Source organism: Panthera tigris, chromosome A2 (assembly GCF_018350195.1).
Source record: "Panthera tigris isolate Pti1 chromosome A2, P.tigris_Pti1_mat1.1, whole genome shotgun sequence".
In the NCBI taxonomy this organism is placed as follows: Eukaryota; Metazoa; Chordata; class Mammalia; order Carnivora; family Felidae; genus Panthera; species Panthera tigris.
Window position 1 is genome coordinate 149,077,138 of NC_056661.1, and position 21,664 is coordinate 149,098,801.

Below are 21,664 nucleotides of genomic sequence, written 5' to 3' on the forward strand. Positions count from 1 at the left end.
CAAAGCTTCTAGATCCTGTACTGCACTGAATATCTCAAAAAAAAGACCACTCTGGAGAAGCCTCTAGGAGGACCAGCCCACAGGACTTATTGATGTAGCATCTCTATTCCATTGTTGTCCCTCTCTAACCCAGAGAGAGAAAAGCAAGCACTTGTTGAGTATCTGCTGTATGTGTGAGGCTGTATCAGGTGCCAGCAAGGTATTATGAAATATCCCTGCCCACAAAAAGATTATAATTTATTTGGTGAGAAAAGATCCCTGCCCCCAAAAGATTATTTGGTGAACAGTGAATAAATAAGCCTCTGTGTGTACATCCATCTATTTCTATCTATAGATCGGTATCATAATCATGTACTGGTTCGTGTGATCTGTTAATTACAAAATAGGACAGTACCTAACAAAGTGTCCTTCATATAATGTACATAGTAAACACTATACCCAAAGTATCCAAAACACATGATGAACTATTTCTCTAGCAGTAAGAACAAGTACATGCTTTACTCCAGGCCTAAACCACCACCCCCCGCCCCCGCAAAAAATCTGGATTTGATTCCAGCTGTAAAAGCCACGTGTAAATTTAATATCCAGATGCAGAAAGTGGACACCAGCAAATAAATTTATGGTTGTGGAAATATTTGGATACTTTGAACAAGAGTGATACACACAGAATTATGTGGCTTATGAACTAACACGCTTCCTTTGAAGATTTGACCTTTTCTCTTAAACTAGAATCCTTAGAGTCCTCATGATAGTTTCTTAATTTCCTTCCAGTTCAGTTGTATCTATGGACAACAAATTCTACATTCTAAAGCATATCACTATGGCCTAGATTCAATTTCCTTTGGGTAGAAATCATATCCTTCCTGTACATACTTCTTTCCTAGAATTATAGGGGTATATGTAACTATTTTCACTGAGACCAGAACCAGGGTTTTATAGACGTGTACCAGCAACCATTCAGTCAAGCAATTGTTGTTAGAACCGTATTTCCAAGCACTATTTCATTGTTTTTAAAGATGTGTTTCAACTTAACAGAAACCCATGGGGGAGGGGAAGGAAAAAAAAAAAAAAGGTTAGAGTGGGAGAGAGCCAAAACATAAGAGACTCTTAAAAACTGAGAACAAACTGAGGGTTGATGGGAGGTGGGAGGGAGGGGAGGGTGGGTGATTGGTATTGAGGAGGGCACCTTTTGGGATGAGCACTGGGTGTTGTATGGAAACCAATTTGACAGTAAATTTCATATATTGGAAAAAAAATAAAATAAAGATGTGTTTCAAGCTGGAGGGCAGAGGGGGAGTTGGAGGCATGATCCCCTTAAGATAGAAACTTTTCTCTCCAGGAAAAAAGAATAGTCTAGCTGGTTAAAAAACCCAGACTTTAAAAAAAAAAAAAAAAAGAGCTTAGAGAGCAGACCTAAATAATTGTTGCAAAAGAGTTTAAACAGAAATAGGGAGCCTCACAACAAGTTAGCCAGAGCGGCTGACTCATACATGACAACATAATTCTCTCAAAGGCACGCAAACAAGAGTAGGCTCAAATAGTCTCCTCTTTCCTCCTGAGATGGCAAAGTACAAAGAAAGAAAGTCACGTGCAGGAAGACTTTATAGAGGTGAGGCTAGACACTGGTTCTTAAAGAATCACTAGAATTCAGGGAAGCAGAGGGAATTTTAAAAGACATTCTAGGCAAAAGAGAAGGAAGAGCCTTGTTGGGTAAAAGCAGAAAACTTCAGGAAATATCAGGCAAATAGTGGCAAATGCTAATCATCTTTTCACGGAACAAAAGTTCCCTTCATGATAAATGTTAGGGTACATTGCACTGATTGGAGATGTATGTTAAGTTGCCAGTGGGGATACAACCAGGGGTCAGGATATGCTTAAGGGAGAGAGTCAACAATGGAATGCTGGGACTCAAGGACTGGCCTTGGGAAGGAGAGAATGCCCTCCTTTTAACTGAGTTGTAGTATCATGCCCTCCTTTTAACTGAGTCGTGGTTTAGACACAGATTCCAGAAAGTAGCTACTTCTAGGTGGAAAGGGACAGAATGCTATTCTCAAAAAGCGCTCAGGGGTGCTAAGTTACTTTGAAGATTTTATTTCTAAGGGGGATGGTGAGTACATAGAATTTTCCTTATTCCTTTCAGTTTGTTGAAAAGATTTCAGAATAAAACATAATTTTAAAAAGGTACAGAGCGCTTATAGCTGTTACCCATGTATCTTCAATCATAATCTGCCTATGGGTGTCAATAGGATCACATTACTAATGATAAAATTTTTTAAAAGTTTTTTGAAGTTTTTACTTATTTTGAGAGAGAGAGAGAGAGAGCATGAGCAGGGGAGGGGCAGAGAGGGAGAGAGAGAATCCCAAGCCAGCTCTGTGCCATCAGTGCAGAGCCCCATGTGGGGCTCGAACCCATGGATTGTGAGATCATGACCTGAGCCAAAATCAAGAGTCAGATGCTTAATCGACTGAGCCACCCAGGCACCCCACTAATGATATAATTCTTAATGCTACCTGCTTGTGCAGGATGACCACTCCACCACCAATTAAAAAAAAAAAAAAGTCCTCTCTGATTGTTTCTGGACATCTGTCTCACATAAGCTCACGGATGGTATACTCATCCACCCTGTGCAACCTCCCATGACTCCTTGCTGGCAGGCCCCTATTTCAGTGAGGCCCTGGCCCCCACTCTGCATGAAGGCATTTGCAGAACCCTCCACTGTCACTGCCCTGGGGCCCGCCCTGAGACCCTGGGCCTCTGTGTCAAAGGCACCGTCTGGTGTCCTTATGCTCCAAACTTCAAGGTACCAAAGTGGCCTTGTATTCCTTTCAGTCCTCCAGAATTCTAGAACCATGCTGTGCTCTGGACAGAAGTAGGGGTGCTGACCCTATCCTCTGCTCTGTTACCCTTTGTCACTCAGGCACCAAAGCTTGGCCTAGACTCAGCAAACACCTTGTGGAAACAGTTTCAGCTTCCCTGCAGTCCACCTTTCCTCAGGGCACAGACCTGGGGCAACAGGGTTGGGTTCAGGCATGTGATAGCAAACAACTCCCCAGACCTCCCTGCGATTCTCCCCCACCCAGACCCGCTTTACCACTCAGCCATACCCAGATGCATCTCAATTCCAACGGTGGGCACCGTGAAACTTAAGGCCAGGCCACCATTCACATCACTTATCCTTCCATCTTGACTCAACTACAGAAAAAAATAAATCCACTTGGTCAAAGTAGTTCTTTGCTCATTATGAAGCCACGTGCACGAATTCATTTATGCGGCACATATTACAGAAGCCCTGCTCTCTGCCAAGCACTGTGATAACTGGAACAAGGGGAGAGTCAAAAAGATGGTTGGGCACAGTACTTCTCCTCAAGGAGCTCACAGCCTAGCAAGGGGAGAAGGAAATCTAGAAACCCACCGTTAGTGCAATCTAGAACCTTGAACTTCATGTTGCCTCAAATAGATAGACTTCCCAGGTACTGAAATTCAGGGAGGTGCTCTTTGAAAGATCTTTTTCTCCCTTCTTGAAATCAGGTTATGTGTTCCTCATTTACTAAGACCTTCAACAAGAAAAATACAATACAGAATGTCCTGAAAGAGTTGAAAAATGGGCCTCTGAAAACAGTATGAAGCTTTCTATGTTAAGGTCAAATAAATTTTTTTTTTAACATTTATTTATTCTTTTTGAGACAGAGAGAGACAGAGCATGAACGGGGGAGGGGCAGAGGGAGAGGGAAACACAGAATCGGAAGCAGGCTCCAGGCTCTGAGCCATCAGCCCAGAGCCTGACGCGGGGCTCGAACTCACGAACCGCGAGATCGTGACCTGAGCTGAAGTCGGACGCTCAACCGACTGAGCCACCCAGGCGCCCCTGTTAAGGTCAAATAATAACAACAAAACTAGCTTTACAATAAATGCTGGATATAGACTGACAAAGCAACAGATCTGGAGAGGAAGAAAAACAATCCTGGATTTAGCACAGAAATGAATGAATGATCTCTGTAAGAGATGCTATTATCAATGTGAAAACGATGTTCAAGACGTGTTAACAGGAACGTGGCAGGCAGCACTGGGCCTTCATCCAGGCACATTCAGACTTGGTCAAGCCTTTATTATGTCCAATTTTGGTTTCCCGCTTGAAGAGTTGTTATGTTTCAGGCTGATATTAAAAGAATGGAAAATAGGCACTGGCACGTAGCCTAGAAAAGATGAGGCTAAAGCATGATTTAGTACCTGTGGCCCTGATAGAGATAAGTGGGTTTCTATTTTGGCAACAGGAAGTACAGTTCAGTAACAGAATAAATTGAGCATAAGTGTGATTAAATACTGGGGCCTTGATCACAGGATGCCATCTTTGAAGCATAGTACTTTAGCCCCACTGCCTTCAGAGTGCCGTTCACTTTCTATCTTGTATCACAGTGTTTGTATACATACCTTACCTCCCTCTGAGTCTGACCTCCTCATCTTTGGATCCCCCACAGCATTTCCCTGGGTGACTGGCTTGTAGTAAAAATTGAAATAGTGTTAAGTGAGAAGGGGCGAGGCAGGAACATGTTGGGACAAAACTACATGGCTGCCATTGTGAGAGATAAGAGAATGTAACACACACGATACTGTACAAGCCTACGGACAGATCACACCAAGAATAGTTCAGAGAATTGTGTCAGCAAAGGCCACAAGGATACTAGTTAAGGACAGTGAGTTGCACGGGAAGGGTAGGGTGAGGGTAAAGGATGACTTTCCAGAACAGTCCATTCATTCCTCCACCCCCACCCAGCCCACCATGGATCCCTAGAGGAAAACACAGCAGGAACTAGGAAGACATTAGCAAAGATGCAGTGAGGCAGGAGAATCAAGGAAAAGGCATTACTGGAAGGTAGAAAGAAGAATAAAGAGAGAAGAGGAGTCTGTAATTTCTGTGATGGGACATGGATAAAAGGAGGAGTATTTCATGGGAAGTTTTCTTAGGAGGACCCATTAAAATGCAAGATCACAGGACAATGCAAAGCAATATCGTTCAAGTGAACATGTTCAATGCCATGAGGGTAGTGAGATGCCATCAGCCGTGGAGGGAAGAATACAAGGGGCCCATGGAAAGAAGGAAATAGGATCTGCCTGCTGATATGTAGTTAACCCCTTCACTTCCATTCCTATCCAACATACCCCACCCCATTTTTCTTTTTTGAGACAGTGAGAGAGAGGGAAAGGGGCAGAGAGAGAGAATCTCAAGCAGCCCGTCAGCTGTCAGCACAGAGCCCAACACAGGCCTTGAACTCATGAACCCATGAGATCATGACCTGAGCCGAAATCAAGAGTTGGATGCTTAATCGACTGCACAACCCAGGAACCCCATTCCTATCAACCCCTTGATAAGCAGCCATCTAGGCAAGATATTTTGCCTCATTCTAAGAGTATGGAGTCTAGGAATTTCTTTATAAGAGAGTATTTTTCAAGAGGCTTTTTAAAAATCCCTTTTAAATTATTGAACTGTTGTCTCTCAAGGGAGTAGATTTCTTTGGGGTTTGAGTTTCTGTAGGAAATAAGTGGCTGTGTGTGTGTGTGTGTGTGTCTGTGTGTGTGTCTGTGTGTGTGTCTGTGTGTGTGTGTCTAAAGTGCATTAGGGCAGGACACAGGCACTTCCCACATACCTCACTTTTCCCTAGGGAATTGTTCCAAGGTAGAAGCTGTTCTCAAACAACCATTGCAGACTGTAAAGTCTGGAACAGATCATGTGGTCCAGTCTCCTACCTCCATGAAGTTAAGTTATTTTTTTAAATCATATTTTATTAATAAAGGACCACCCTGTGGTAGGAGCTATTCCTTTCTATTGCACTGACCTCCCTCAAACCTTTGATAAAAAATTAAATAAAGTATCCAGAAAAGGAGGATGCTATGAGTAATTTGAGACTAGCCCAGACTTCCATTTTCCTTAGTAAAATAGTCCTGAAATGTCACATGTGTGACACCCACTGTCTTGCTGACATATGCATGACTGCCTCCATCCTTTGTGGTGCCGGTGAATGATCATTAATCCAGTTCTCAGAGACCAGTTCTGGAAGCAGGGCTCTCAGTACCCATGTCTGTGCTACACAGTGAGAGCACATTAGCCTTTGGTGTGTTCTTCCTAATTCCTCTCATCTTGCCTCTGCAGCCCCAGCTAGCCAGACCCCCAGAGGGCTACCTGGAAATTGTTGTCTACTCCAGCCTTGCCCTCAGCTCACGATTCACTTCTCTCCCTGCCTGTCAAATGCATCCAGACTCCCTTTCGTTGGCCCTTGTGCTCTTCCTATTTCCCACCCGTATTTGACCCAGGTCCAAAACTCCCTTCTCTCTTCACTATTGCCGTGTCGGTGCACTACTTAAGTAGCACAAGTTGGGACACCTGCTAGTTGTACTATCACAGGCTAAAGACAGACAGCTACTCCCCAAATACATTTCATTAGTAACAAGGTGCCAACAAAGAGTGTGAATGATTTACCTATTATCTTTAGGGCTAGGAAAAGAGCTTGGTGGATATCCTTTATACAGCTCACCACTAGCATACTTTTAGCACATGAATGTCAGCGTGTTAGTGGAAGATTACCAAATTCTTGCTCTCCCCCATGGAAGGTAAGGTGCGCGTGCGCGCGCCTGCGTGTGTGTGTGTGTGTGTGTGTGTGTGTGTGTGTGTGATGAAAGAGATAAAGAGAGAGAGATAAGACTGATCTGGAAAAATAACAGAATTTTTTCCAAGCTACTCCATTTTATGAGCTCGTTCCAAATACAGCCAAACTATGCTTGCCACCTTAAGATTGGAGTGTATTGGGAGGAAGGGGAAATCAGGAGCTGAAATGAATTCCCAAGGTCAAATGAGGCCCATAAGCAAATGCATTTATTAATTATCTATCACTGCTGTAACAAATAACGACAAGCTCAGTGACTTCAAATAGCACACGCTGATTATGTACCATGCTAAAGCTTCCAAGTCCCAACACACGTTCAAGGGGCCAAAATCGAGGTGCGGGCAGGGCATCATCCTTCTGAAGGCTCTAGGGGAGAACCCATTTCCTTGCCTTGCTGGCTTCTAGAGGCTGCCCTCAATCTTGGCCTCTTGGCCCCCTTCCTCCCATCCTCAGTGCCAGCAATGTCACATCTCTCTGGCCATTCCACTGTAGTCACCTCTCTCTCTGACCACAGCCAGAGAGGGCTCTCCAACTTTAAAGACCCATACAATTAGATTGAACACACATCTGGAGAATCCAGGATCATCTCCCTATATCAATGCCTGTAACTTAATTACAGCCACAAAGTTCCTTTTGCATATTGCACATATTCATAAATTATAGAGATTAGGACATGGATATCTTTGGGAGGAGTATCATTCTGCCCGCCACAGCAGAACACTGAGCTTGGTGAAGGGAAACAAAATCAATGTGCAAAATTTGGTAGAAAGGAGCATAGCAAAATGCCCCGATACATGTTTCTATCTCAGCTCTGGAGCCATAAACTCAAGCCAGGTCAGTGAGAATTCTGTTGAGGCAGACATAGCTCTATTTTTATGAGTGTCTCATGAATTTTATATAGTCAGCATATGTTGAGTGACAATATACATAATCAGAGAGATGTTTAAATGTGTATATGTCATGATATATGGAGATAGTTAACTTTGAAATTCATTAAACTGCATTTACTCTATAAACTCTGACTTTGTTGACAGCATAGTATTTAAGCAGGAAAACAACCAAAATTTTCTAGTTGCTTGAAATGACAAGAGCATTTAACCTATCTGAATGAAACTTCTCTAAGTTGAGTACAAAGGTCAATGATGTGGCTCTGCTCCCTGACATTGGCGAACTGTTCAAACGCTCTGTGCTTCTGCGCCCTTGTTTGTGACACAAAGCTGTAGCTCTCAAAAGATGTTTTTCGTTCTGTGAAGGGGGCTCTCAGTGTGTGGAGTTGATGGCTTCTCCTGCTATTTACCAAAAGACTCATCTCAACCTTCTGTTGTGAGAACTGAGTTGTTCTACTCATTTGACAGAAAGTCCTATGCATCCGCGTTCCGCAGCACCAATCTGATCTTTGCCTGTTAGCGATGAAGAAACGTATTCATAACTCAGGCCCAGAGGGAATGTCGTCTCCAGATAGAATCAACAACCACCCCCTCCTCAGGGACTGGAATTTGGTTGCTTCCCAAGCTGTTGCTGACCAGGCTCCCTTGCCTGGTTTGGCTGATGAGATCACCACACCAGAGTGTGATGGGTGCAGACCAGGCAGACTGTTGCAACATGTTCCTAGGCAGGCTGTTGCCCTCATTTTCCCGAGGGGCGTGAGCGCCAAACACCCCGTATAACCCAGCAGATCACTGATAGAGCCGCCTCTCTTCCCTTTGCCTTTGGTTTGCATTTTTATATCATGCATCCATCTTTCCCTGGATAAAAGGGCTAAGAGGAGTTTCTCAGATTTGATTTCTCAGTGGGAACTGTTTGCTTTGGAAAGCACCTACACCAATGCTAATTGAGAACAGAGCTCAGAATGAGGGCCTGAGAACTGCACCCATGTGAACTTTTTGGTGGGCTGATTTCTGTTGATCTCTTCAGAGTGAGATTCGGCACGCAAGTGATCCCATGATCAACTGTTTTCCAAAAGGCTGAGCACATGGATCACTGTCTTTTCCTTTGACTAGTTCTCTACCTTGGAATAATTGTAATTAATCATATAAAGTCTTCATGAAAGCTACTGAGAATCCTGGCCCCTAGTACCCACTAATAACAGTCTGGAAATCTCGAAGCAATCTTCACCCATTACAGTCTAAACAGGATGGGCCTCTATTAGAGAGATTACAGTAAAAAATAACAATCAGCTCTCTGATGATCCTATGCGGAGGGAAAGGGTGGGGAGGAGTAGATTTGGCTGAGGACAAGCCCAGACTTTCGTCACAGGGACAGACCAAAGTGTTAACACAAAGGGAGAACACCGGAGCATCCTGCACACTGCATTTCAGCCACAGAAAACATGGCACCTCCGGGGGCCCGGCCCACGCCCTGACTGCCAGGAGAGTCTCAGCACCTCCAGCAACCCGCCACCCCTTCCAGCTACAGACATGCTCGGGGGATCCGGATTGCAGGGAAGACGCAGCCTGGCCGCGCTCTCCCAGTGAGTGCTCACTTTGCCTCTTCGCTTTAAATTTTTCTTTTTTCTTTCTTTTTACAAAGGAATTGTTGTTATAAAAGAGAGAAGAGAAAAGAAAAAAATTTAATTGTGGGAGAGGGAGGGGAGAGGAGAAATCAGGAGGCAAAGGGAGGCAGGCAGTGTGTAAATTTCAGACCTGTATGAAACTTTCTGGTCTAAACTTTGTGGTTGTTCGATTGGTTTTCCTCGTTTCCATTTCTATGGTGGTTTGTAGACCATTTCTAAGGGTTATACCTAGGCACAGGGTTTCTCTACTGCAAATACTGATCCACAAAGTATTGTGTTTCTGAAGATCTGCTGTTAATTTAGACCTGAGCCCTTTGCTCAGAATGATCCATTTGCAGGAATCAGAGATCTTGGCTAAAGCACACATTGCCCAATCCTTAAAGTCAACAGCCCAAAGCCCTTAATATACTGACCATCTGACTGTGACCGAACAAGATTGAGAGCACATGCAATTGATCAGGGAATTGTTCAGATAACAGGCTCCAAGGTTTAGAATCATGAAACTGTGGAATGTTAAAGCTAGAAGGGGCCTCTAGGATTGTTTGCTGCGATGTTCTCATTCTATAGACAAGGAGACGAAACCCAGAGGGGTAACTCAACTTACCCAAAGCCAGACAACAGTCAGTAACGAAGCCAGTGCCTTTGTACTGCAGGCAAGAGCTCTTTTCACGCTGGTGTTTATGAGGTTTGGAAAACTTATTGGGTCTTGGGAAAAGGTACCACACAAGAGTAAGAATACCAAATGGCCTTTCAGTAAATCTTTCCCATTTTTGAGAGTTTTGGCACCGATTCAGCATGACAATTGTTGTTCCAGTTGTTCCAGCGTTTGTGCAACAGTTAATCAAATAAACAGAGGAACTCAATGGGGTCCCGAAAATGAGACCTACCTCCAGTACATTAGCAGATATCTTGGATCACCCCTTTCGATAAGTGCGATCTCTCAAGTGTGAGAGCTCAAAGGGGTTTTAGAGGTTATCTCCACAGGCCAGTGGTTATCAAACGAGTTGTTTTAGGTTTTTGTTTTGTTTTTGTTTTTGTTTTAAGCAAATTTAACGCTACAAGGAATTCTGTTAAGTACAAGAGATGTTCTGGTTGAATAGGTAGTTTAGGACCTAGACCCCTCCCCTACTGCACTCCCAAATCACACCCCATTGCTTACCTCCACTCCACTCCCTATCTCTTCTCCACCCCACGCCACTCTGCCCACTCCACCAAAACTTCCTTGGAATTCTGGATCTCCATGGAACAGTTCAGAAGCCACTGGTCTTTTTTAATGCCGTTATTTCAGAGGAGGACACTGAGGCACATAATAGTGAAGGGTCTGCCCAGTGTTACACAGCTGGTCAACAGGGCCTGGAATGCTGGAAAAAAGCCCAATCTGTGTGCGTGCACACACACCAGTGTCCTGTGTCTCTCTCTCTCAACTCTCAGTTCTGAGTTGTCTGAGTTTTCCTGCTCCATCATGCCTGTGGTTCTATCAATTTACTTCTCCATGTCTCTCTCACCCTTCACTCACTCTATCATTTCCTGAACTTCAACAGTTATTGCCTCTCACCTGGACAATTATAATTGCCTCCTATCTGGTCCTGGCCTCAGTCTCTCTCCCCTTTCTCATCCTGTCCCTCCCCCCACCACCTTTGAGAAGGGGACCCACTCTCCTTAATGTGGCATTCAAAATTCTCTATAATCTGCCTTCAGTATTCCTTTCCATTCCGACCTGTCCCTGCTGCAGCTGAATTGGATCACGGGCTATTCCCCAAATTCATCATGTGCAGGCCACCTCCATGCCTTGGCTCACTCTGTCCCCTACACAGGAACACCCGCATGTACCTCGGTCACCTCATCTGGAATAAAGGCATTAAACCAGGTCAGTGGCTCCTGAACTATTCCGTGGAAACCTGAGATTCCAGAGACGTTTTGGAGTGGGTAGGCTGGGGTGGGGTGGAGAAGGGGGCGGCCTACCACATCTGCTTCTGGCTTCCCTCCTGTCCTTCAAGGCCCCAGTCAAATTTCACCTTCCTCCGCAAACCTTCCTCAGTTCCTGTCTCTCTCTGCACTAATAAATTGTGTCCAGCCCTATGTTATTAGCCTCGTACTTTCAAGTTAGTAGTGGGCATGCCTGTGCTGTCTCCAAGAGATGGCAATTCACATGCAGGCCAGAACTATTTTGAATCTTTGAATCTTCAGTTTCCAGCTTGGTGCTGATGCCAAAAAAAAAAAAAAAAAAAAAAAAAAAAAAGTTCTTTGAATTTCTTATTATTAGATAAACCAAACTCAGTTCATCCACGTTCACACTTTTCATTGGAGTCATTTGAACATACAAAATTTCAGCACTTTTTGCTTTGGAAGAAGTATTAGGTTAAATGTCCAAACAGATGCCCAACAAAATGATTTCTAAATTCCTCCACATTTGCATCAGATAATTTATCTGAGTTTCATCGCCTACAAAGCACGGTTGGCAGAATTTTTTTCTATGGGACACATTAAAATTCCTGAATGCCAGACCCTACACACAGCCATGTGATCTCCAGGCCAGGCGTGAATGGCCTTTCAGGTCTTTAGATTTCAAGGTGCTGTGTAATTTGTTTCTAGTAAGATTATTGAGAGATTCTGTCACTTGCAATCTGGTATTTTCACCACTACTTTTCTCATCTCCCCGAAGCCCTCACTCATGAAGTCTCTTCCTGTAGTCAAAATTTCATGTTTCTTGTAAATATTCATGCTTTTAGTCCATTAAGAGTCATGTTTCTCATAAAGAAGTATGCTTTTATGTATCCTGACGATGAGAAAGTTTTGTTCTTGTGCCACATTCTGTAACAAATGTGGAAGGGTACCCAAAGTTTAAAACGGTGGAATCAAAGAAACATAGGGCGTTATATAGGAAATGAGCTCTCACACTGTGCTGCCTCTCGCCTCCCTCCCAGCCCATCAGAAATGGCTTCGCAGAGGCCAGTCCAGCTGCAGCAAGAGGAATGGGGTCAGGGAGGTGCTTCTCTGCCATCTGGAGGCTAATTTGCTTCCTGGCATTCCTAACTGGAATGATGTGGATGCGTTTTTCCCATGGAAACGCAGCTTTGCTTCTCAGTATTAGCTTCAGATACATCTCAGGCTTAAAAAGGTGGTTGTGGGCTGGCCTGGGATCCCAACTGCCATGTATAATGATGTTTGAAGTTCCAAAAACCAATTTGCAAATTAAGGTTTTGGAAACAAGCTTTTCATAAATGTAGACTGCTTGGATTCATTTCCAAGCCTAATTGAATTTTTAAGAGGAGCCTTTAAAAATCTGTAAACCTTACTCATTTCCATGCATTCATTCAACAAATATTCATTCAGGGTTTCCTATGCCAGTTAGTGCTGCCGGACTAAGCACTAAGAACGTAAGAAAGGACCAAACACAGGTTCTGGCTTCAAGATGATCTCGTCTTTTAACCTCCCGCCCACTTCAGGACAGCAGGGATCTTTTTTCCAGCCCCCCTGCCCCTCACAACACCCACATTCCCAGGTCCATTCGGGGCTCTGGCTGCCAGCAGAGCAGTCCAGCCGCCTGATCAGCTTAGCTGCATTCATGTTTTCCCTCGTTCCTTTTTTCCTCTGATGGTCTGAAAGAAATACAAGTTTCTTTTAAGTTACCCTTAAAATAAGTATAATACACTTAAGTTTGTGACTCAGTATCATACATTTATACCCACACATAAATGTATTTGAAACAAGTATTTTACAAAACAGTGCCCACTCTTACTATGTACAGTACCCTTGGATATTTCTCTTTTCTTTTATTTTATTTTTCTAATGTTTATTTTTGAGAGAGAGAGAGACAGAGTGTGAGCAGGGGAGGGGCAGAGAGAGAGGGAGACACAGAATCCGAAGCAGGATCCAGGCTCTGAGCTCAAACTCGGGAACTGTGAGATCATGACCTGAGCCTAAGTCGGACACTTAACCAACTGAGCCACCCAGGCGCCCCTAATATTTCTCTTTTTTTAAAGTTGTACTACAGACTTCTCTTTTTTTTCAGCTTTTTGAGGTATAATTGACAAATACAATTGTAATGTATTTAAAGTGTACAGTGTGATGATTTGATATACATATACATATACATATACATATACATATACATATACATATACATTGTGAAAGATCCCCCCCACCATCAAGTGAATTAATATGTACATCACCTCCCATATTTACCTCTTTCTTTCTTTCTTTCTTTCTTTCTTTCTTTCTTTCTTTCTTCCTTTCATGAGGACACTCAAGTTCTACTCCCTCAGCAAATTTCAGTTATATAATACAGTATTATTCACTACAGTCACCATGTTATGCATTAGATCCTCAGACCTCATTCATCTTCTAACTGAAAGTTTGTACCCTTTTACCAGCCTCTCCCTGTTTTCTCCAGCCCCCAACCCCTGGCAACCACCATTTTATTTTGACCTTTTGTTTTTCTTTTTAATTCTACATATAAGTGATTCCATACCATATTTGTTTTCCCCTGTCTGGTTTATTTCACTTAGCATAATGCCTTCCATGTTCATCCATGTTGTTGCAAAGGGCAGGATTTCCTTCCTTTTTAAGGCCAAATAATATTCATTCATCTATCTATCTATCTATCTATCTCACACTTTTCTTTATCTGTTCAACCATCAATAGACACCTAGGTTGTTTCCATCCCTTGGCTATTGTGAATAATGCTTCAGTGAACAATGGGAGTGCAAATACCTTTTCTCTCTTTTTTTTTTAAATATGAAATTTATTGTCAAATTGGTTTCCATATAACACCCAGTGCTCATCCCAACAGGTGCCCTCCTCAATGCCCATCACCCACTTTCCCCTCCCTCCCACCCCCCATCAACCCTCAGTTTATTCTCAGTTTTTAAGAGTCTCTTATGGTTTGACTCCCTCCCTCTCTAACTTTTTTTTCCCCTTCCCCTCCCCCATGGTCTTCTGTTAAGTTTCTCAGGATCCATATAAGAGTGAAAACATATGGTATCTGTCTTTCTCTGTAGGACTTATTTCACTTAGCATAACACTCTCCAGTTCCATCCACGTTGCTACAAAAGGCCATATTTCATTCTTTCTCATTGCCAAGTAGTATTCCATTGTGTATATAAACCACAATTTCTTTATCCATTCATCAGTCAATGGACATTGAGGCTCTTTCCATAATTTGGCTATTGTTGAAAGTGCTGCTATAAACATTGGGGTACAAGTGTCCCTGTGCATCAGCACTCCTGTATCCCTTGGGTAAATTCCTAGCAGTGCTATTGCTGGGTCATTGAGTAGATCTATTTTTAATTTTTTGAGGAACCTCCACACTGTTTTCCAGAGTGGCTACACCAGTTTGCATTCCCACCAACAGTGCGAGAGTCCTTTTCAAGATAGTTGATTTAGATTTCTGCCCTCTAATAGTTTCTCTACTTTTTAATTTCATTTAAAAATGCTGGTCATGACCCACTAAGTAGATTTCAGAAGCTGCAAATTGAGTCCCAAACTGAAGCTCGAAACCCACCAAACATATCACATGATCTTGATTCAACTGGCTGCCTTCAGAGCAGCTTGGGAAGCTCGGCTAGCCTAGTGACTACACCAGCCGGCCGCTGCAGGAGTCAGCCTGGAGGCTCAAGGAAAGGCTTTTTCAGATGGGAATCAGAGGGTCTGGGTTCTGGTCTAGCTCCTTCAGTGATCAGCACCATGATCTCAAAGAAGCCACGTCAGCTTGCTGCCACACGGCCATAAAATGGAGATGGTCAGGCTTGCTCTGTGTAACTTGCAAGGCCATCCGGTATAATGATGTGCGTTAAAGTGTACGGAAACTATTGAGTACAAAACAAATGCCAGTTATTGTTGAATAGTCTTATTTTTCCCAATTAAAATTTAATATCAGAGGAACAACTTGGAGGGACCATTTGTTCTTTATAGAGTCGGAAAAAAGATCCTTGCATGGGCTATAATATTATGCAACTTCATAAGTGAAAATCTCAGAGTGGCATTTGTTTGTGATGTTGTAACCAGGTTTGTATTTGGGAGTTCAGCTGGGTCATCCTCGCTCCTCTGCCGTTAAATACTTTTTCTGGTTACAATAGCAAGGAAGCAGCTAGGTGGTCAGTAGGCTTTTAACTCGTGAGCTTGTTTGTGCAGGAGTATGCTTTGCCTGATAGTATCGGCTCTAGCCTGCTGGATTTATAAACACTAATTTCTGCTGTTTTAAAGACTTTTTATTAAAAACTGGGGCTCCTGGGTGGCTCAGTCAGTTAAGCGGCCGACTTCAGCTCAGGTCACGATCTCGCGGTCCGTGAGTTCGAGCCCCGCGTCGGGCTCTGGACTGATGGCTCAGAGCCTGGAGCCTGCTTCCGATTCTGTGTCTCCCTCTCTCTCTGCCCCTCCCCCATTCATGCTCTGTCTCTCTCTGTCTCAAAAATAAATAAAATGTTAAAAAATAAATAAATAAATAAATAAATAAATAAATAAAATAAAAAATAAAAACAACAGACATTCAGGGCACCTGGGTGGCTCAGTCGGTTAAACTTCTGACTTCAGCTCAGGTCATGATCTCACAGTTCGTGAGTTCAAGCCCCACATCAGGCTCCGTGCTGACAGCTCAGAGCCTGGAGCCTGCTTCAAATTCTGTGTTTCCCTCTCTGTCTGCTCCTCCCCCACTCATGCTCTGTCTCTCTATCTCTCTCTTATCTCTCTCTCAAAAATAAATAAACATTAAAAATTAAAAAAAATAAAAACAATAGACATTAAACAAATATTAACATGTTTAAAAATTATTAAGAAGGTTTAAAACAATAAACTTCTAGAGAAAATGTGGTATTTTTCTCATTGATCTTTCACTTTTTCTTTGTAACTTTCTTGTAAACTTCATCTCACACAGACATTGATTAGAATGCATCTGTTAAGTCCTGATTTCCTGTTTAGAGGCTGGTATTCTAGTCTGATATTTTCTATGCTGGTGAATTCCTATTGAGTGCCTACACATTTGCCTCTTACAGGCTAGCTTGGCCTGCTGCATTTGCTGTCCGTATCTTTTCTTTACCTTTCCATGACTACTTTCTGATCCCTACAAGGAATGTCTACACTCACCTTTTCTAGAATTCAGTTCTCCAAAATACCCTACCTTTCACTCTGTAACAGAGGGAAAATAAAATAGTAATATAATAAGGACTGTATTTACTCCAAAGAAAAGGAAATAAATTTGACACTTTACTCTGTAAAGAGTGAAGACATTCTTTATACAGATCAGCAATACCCACACACTAACAGCCACAGCTTATAACTACCCTGTATTTTCCAAAGAAAAAATACATAAAGTGCACAAAATTTAAGCAACTTTTTAAAGCTAGCTTTAAGCTGGTATCATGACATTTGTAGCTTACGGGTAGATAATTTCCACAGCTATTTAATAAGTTTGAGTGATATGTTTAAGACTTGAATTGAAAAAGACTGTTCAGGGGCACCTGGGTGGCCCAGTCAGTTTAGTAGCCTACTCTTGATTACAGCTCAAGTCATAATCCCAGGGTTGTGAGATCAAGCTCAGGCTTTGCACTGAGCAAGGAGTCTGCTTAAGATTCTCTCTCGGGGCGCCGGAGTGGCTCAGTCGTTTAAGTGTCCAACTTTGGCTCATGCTTCGCAAATTTGAGCCCCATGTCGGGCTCTGTGCTGACAGCTGGGAGCCTAGAGACAGCTTCAGATTCTGTGTCTCCCTCTCTATCTCTCTGCCCCTCCCCATTCACGTTCAGTCTGTCTCTCTCTCTCTCTTAAAAATTAAACATAAAAAAAAAATTCTCCCTGTCTCTCTCTCTTCGCCCCCCACCCTTCTCACCCACTCATGCTCTCTCTCTAAAAAAGAAATTAAAATTAAATTAACTTTAGAAAAAAAAGAAATAAGACTTTTCACACAGTACTCTAATGAATAAGTGAGGCCTGGGGGTGCTGAGACATACTGAGCCTTGGGAGAAGAAAGGATGGCTGTAAAGAGGAACCTGTTCTCACCTCTGCCCTCTCACTGATGACTTTTCTGGAGTGAAACAGCACCGCTAGTTCAGGAAAGGGTCTCAGTTCTCCTTCTATTGGCCAGACCCAGCTTTCACAAGCACAAAATGGGCACATTCTTGACAGATGAGAAATTAGAGCCAGATATCCTGACTCCCACATCTGTGTTTAAAAATTTTTTAATGTTTATTTATTTCTGAGAGAGAGAGAGGGAGAGAACAAGCGGGGGCGGGGAGGGGGGGGGCAGGCGTGGGGCAGAGAGAGAGGGAGAGACACACAGTCTGAAGCAGGCTCCAGGCTCTGAGCTTTCAGCACAGAGCCCAACATGGGGCTCGAACCCATGAACCGTGAGATCATGACCTGAGCCGAAATCAGATGCTTAACCGACTGAGCCCCCCTGGCGCCCCCCACATCTGTGTTTAGACCTTACTTGTTATGAAATGTGTGACCTTGAGAAGGTCACTTAGTTTCACTAGTTCTAAATTTATTCACCTGTAAAAAAAAAAAAATAGGAAGAAGAGAAGAGAAGAGAAGAGAAAGAAAATCTGCCCTGCAGGTTTAGTGAAGAGTGGAACTAGCTATGCAAACATGTAAACCACAGTGGGTGCTTAATCTGTATCACATTTCCTATCTTTCCTTTCCCTGTGAGCACCCCCTTTCCTAAAAACCCCAGAGGAGGGGTAGCTTGCTATCTTATGCCAACAGAAAGCAACTACTGCTAGGGCAAAAGGCAGCTGAACTTGGTTTGTGATTGACATGTCACATCCATCCATGAAACATCCATCTAACCCAGAAAAATCAGAGGAATGCTTCTTCTCAGTTTTGAGTTGTTCCATTTACTAACTACTTAAAAATGGTAACCCATACTGCTATACTTTAGATAACTCTGAAGTTAAAGGAAACTTGCTGAAAGTGGACTTTGGGGGCAAAATACAGAATTACTGCTTCTCCTACTTGGCCTAAACCAGACATGTCATAAAGGAGGACGTAGTAAGAAGAGGGGATTTGTTTGCCAGGGATTTGGAAGACACCAGCCCTTGAGTGATCTTCACAAGTGAGGAGAGTATGAATGAGGAACATTGACTTCACAACCCAGAAAACTTGGATTCAGCTTCTCGTTGCATCGTCTTATTAACTGTGTGCCCTTGAGCAAATTACTTAATCTTGCTGAGTTTTTCAGCTTACTCATGTATGAGAAGAGGAAACCACATGTGAAATGGTTAGCATGGTGCCTGGCACTTAGTAAGTGCTCAAAAAGTTGCGGGGAGGTGGGCAGGGAGGGTGGTTGACAGTGAAAATTATTGGCATGACTGGGTACCACAGCGATGAATCTGAGGTAGCTTCTGGGTAATCACAAAAGCATGTGATGAGTTGTATTAGCTTCCTAAGGCTGCCATAACAAAGTGCCACAAACTGGGTGGCTTAGCACTACAGAAACTAATTGTCTCACAGTTCTAGAGGCTAGAAGTCTGAGGTTCAGGTGTCCGCAGGGCCTCTGAATCCTGTATGAGAAGAATCCTTCTTGCCTCTTCCAGATTCTGGTAGCCCCAGATGTTCCCTGTTTGGTAGCAGCATAGAACCGATGCTTCCATTACTGCACGTGACATTCTCCCTATTTCTCTTCACATCGTCTTCCCTCTGTGTCTGCCTCTGTGTCCAAATTCCTCCCTTTTTATAAGAATGCCGGACAGGGGCGCCTGGGTGGCTCAGTTGGTTAAGCGTCCGACTTTGGCTCAGGTCATGATCTCGCAGCTCATGGGGTCAGGCTCTGTGCTGACAGCTCAGAGTTTGGAACCTGCTGCAGATTCTGTGTCTCCCTCTCTTTCTGCCCCTGCCCTGCTCACGCTCTGTCTCTCTTTCAAAAATAAATAAACATTTAAAAAATTCTTTAATAAATACATAACGAAAAATAAAAGAATGCCAGACATATTAGATTAGGGCTCACCCTAATGATCTCACCTTAACTTGATATGTCTGTAAAAGTATTGTTTCCAAGTAAGATCATAGCCTGAGGATGTACTGGGGGTTAGGACTTCAACATATTTTCGGAGGGGACACAATTCAACATATAGTATGAGTATACAGATTCCCAAAAGGGAATGTAACAAACCTGACCATTACTTCTGCATTTTAAAGTTTGCTGTGGTCTCTAAACGTTGGGCAAATTATGTGCATCCTAGAGAGGCCTGATAATACCTTTCCTGGTATTAGTTAGCTGAGTAGTGAACACTTCCTGCTCACAAAGGGGCCAAAGCGCCTCAGACTGAAAGCCTAGTGGGGAGCCCTCATTTTAAACTCATTGGGTGAAGGGCAGCCAGGAAGCATGTACAACCTCTAGGTTTCACCCCAAGGGAAATAGCCTTGAAGTCATAGATTGAACCATGTGTTCCAGGCCCATAAGGAGTTAGTGTCATGGGAAAGATTTATTTTCCACTTTCTCTCCCTCCCCTGTATACATTTTTAAATTTCTGACCTTACTTCAACATTAGTTTTGGGCCAGGGAAGTATTATGAGTCTGCCTCTCCTGGATCTGAAGATGTAGGGGCTGGGAGAGAATCCTGTAAAACATTCCCTCCATCCAGGGAGTGGAGGCTCAGCCATCCAGCTGCCCCTGGGAGCGCAGGAAGGCCAGAGTTTCATGATCCTACCTCAGAGCTGCAGGTAAATCCCTAACCAAGATCCCCAGGTATGAGAAGAGCAAAAGGAACACACCAAAAGTGAAAATTGAGCATATGAGAGGTTAGATTTGTAAGTTACAATAAAAGGCATTTTAAGAAATCAGTTGGATGGACTGCTGGTCACATGTAATGAACCACTGACCTAAATAAACAGTAGAAAATGCTAGAAATTGTAGGGGGAAAAATTGTTAACAAATTATAACATTCAGGCCTTAAACTGAATACTGTATTAGTTTCTTACGGCTGCTGTAACAAAGTACTACCTACTGGGTGGCTGAACATAACAGACAGGGTTTCCTTCTGAGGGCTGCAATGGAGTTTGTATGCCAGGCCTCTCTCCTGGTGGTTCGCTGGTGATCTTTGGCAGTTCTTAGGGTGTAGATTCATCAATCTAATCTCTGCCTTCACATGACATTCTCTCTTTCTGCACATAGTTTATACCCTCCATGAATATCCTTTTCTGTGTCCAAATTTCCCCCTTTTATAAGGACACCCATCATATTGGGTGAGGGCCACCCTAATGACCTCATCATAACTCGATTACCTCTTAAAGCCCCCATTTCTACATGAGATCACTTTGTGAGGTAGGGGGGAGTTAAGTTGTCAACGTATCAATTTTAAGCAACACAGTTCAATCCACAAGGACTGGAAGATTTTAAATAATTTAACACAATATTCCTTAGTTTAATTCATTAGTGATATGTGGAATAATTTCCCAGTACAGTTAAAATGCCAGCTGGCCAGAGGATATTGGGGCAATCGGGACATCTGGGTCCTCCGCTGACAGGCTGTCTATCTAAAGCCATTCCAGTGAAAGTCAGAACCAGCCTCCACACATAGAGCTCTGAACCATCCATTCTTCACTAAGGTTGGGTGTTAAGCCAGCCCCAAAGATGAATAGAGAAGGGGATTATTTTCTTCCAGTAGGACACGTGCGTTTTCTGGCATGGGAAGATAAAGCTGTCTGATGATAAATTTCCATCTACATTTTAATGAGAAGTGACATGGATTATGAGAGTGACGGAGAAAATGAGAGATAAAAGGCATTCCATTTATTGGACATTTTTCACCACAATCCTCCCCCTCCAGCCTCCTCTCCTGAAAATGGAAAGCCAGAGAAAAGGTGGTCAACAGAAGAGGAATAAGGGAATACCAACGGAAGATAAGAATCTTCCCTTGCAGTTGTTCTGCATTTCTGAGCTTTCTCTAGTGTTAATATTTGCAATGAAAAAGAGTTTGAGGCTCTTGAGATAGAAAAGCCTTTCTGCTCAATTCTCCCATTTGTGCTTGGAAACAGCAGCCTACTTTGGAAAACATATAGGTGCAGAACCTATTTTCCCATATGATGAGGAGGACAGTGATACTAATAAGTTAATAAAAATGGTTAACACTCACGTAGTACTTACTATGTGCCAAACACTGCTCTAAGCACGTTAGAAATAGTAGTTCATTTAATCCTTCAACGGTACTATAAATTAAGTACCACTACGTCCATTTTACAGATGAAAATGAGGTCAGAGAGGTTGATTCACTGGCCCAGCCACCTCCTTCCTGCCTGGGTGTGTGTAATGACTGGCCCCTGGCTCCTGGCTCCTGGCTCCAGGCTGAGTGGCTTCTGGTGGTTCCCTCGCTCTCTCCAGCTTAACACTTAACGGATGTTACTCGCTGCCTGTGCTCTCACAGCTCCAACCTCTGGTCTGCGTGGGAGAATCTGGCAGCATTTGTAATATGACATCAGATTCTGCTTGATGAGCAACCTTCTCCTCCTGGCAGAGCAGGGCTGGAGAGGGTGAGAGGAGTGGTCGGCAGAGGGTCGTAGATCGTCCAT

At 43.2% G+C, this 21,664-nt stretch overlaps 1 protein-coding gene across 7 annotated transcripts in view; it reads left to right on the top strand.

Annotated features, from left to right (window-relative positions):
- Positions 1-21,664, top strand: part of CALD1 (caldesmon 1) — a 187,964-nt gene that overhangs the window by 104,228 nt on the left and 62,072 nt on the right. The window contains exon 1 of one of the 7 annotated variants that reach the window (XM_015534911.2): positions 8,898-9,127. The exons of the other annotated variants lie outside the window; for them this stretch is intronic. Within the exon in view, the coding sequence (XP_015390397.2) occupies positions 9,075-9,127 (53 nt within the window). The 5' untranslated portion in view covers positions 8,898-9,074. Of the gene's footprint in view, positions 1-8,897; positions 9,128-21,664 lie in introns of those variants that run through there. 7 annotated transcript variants of the gene reach the window in all.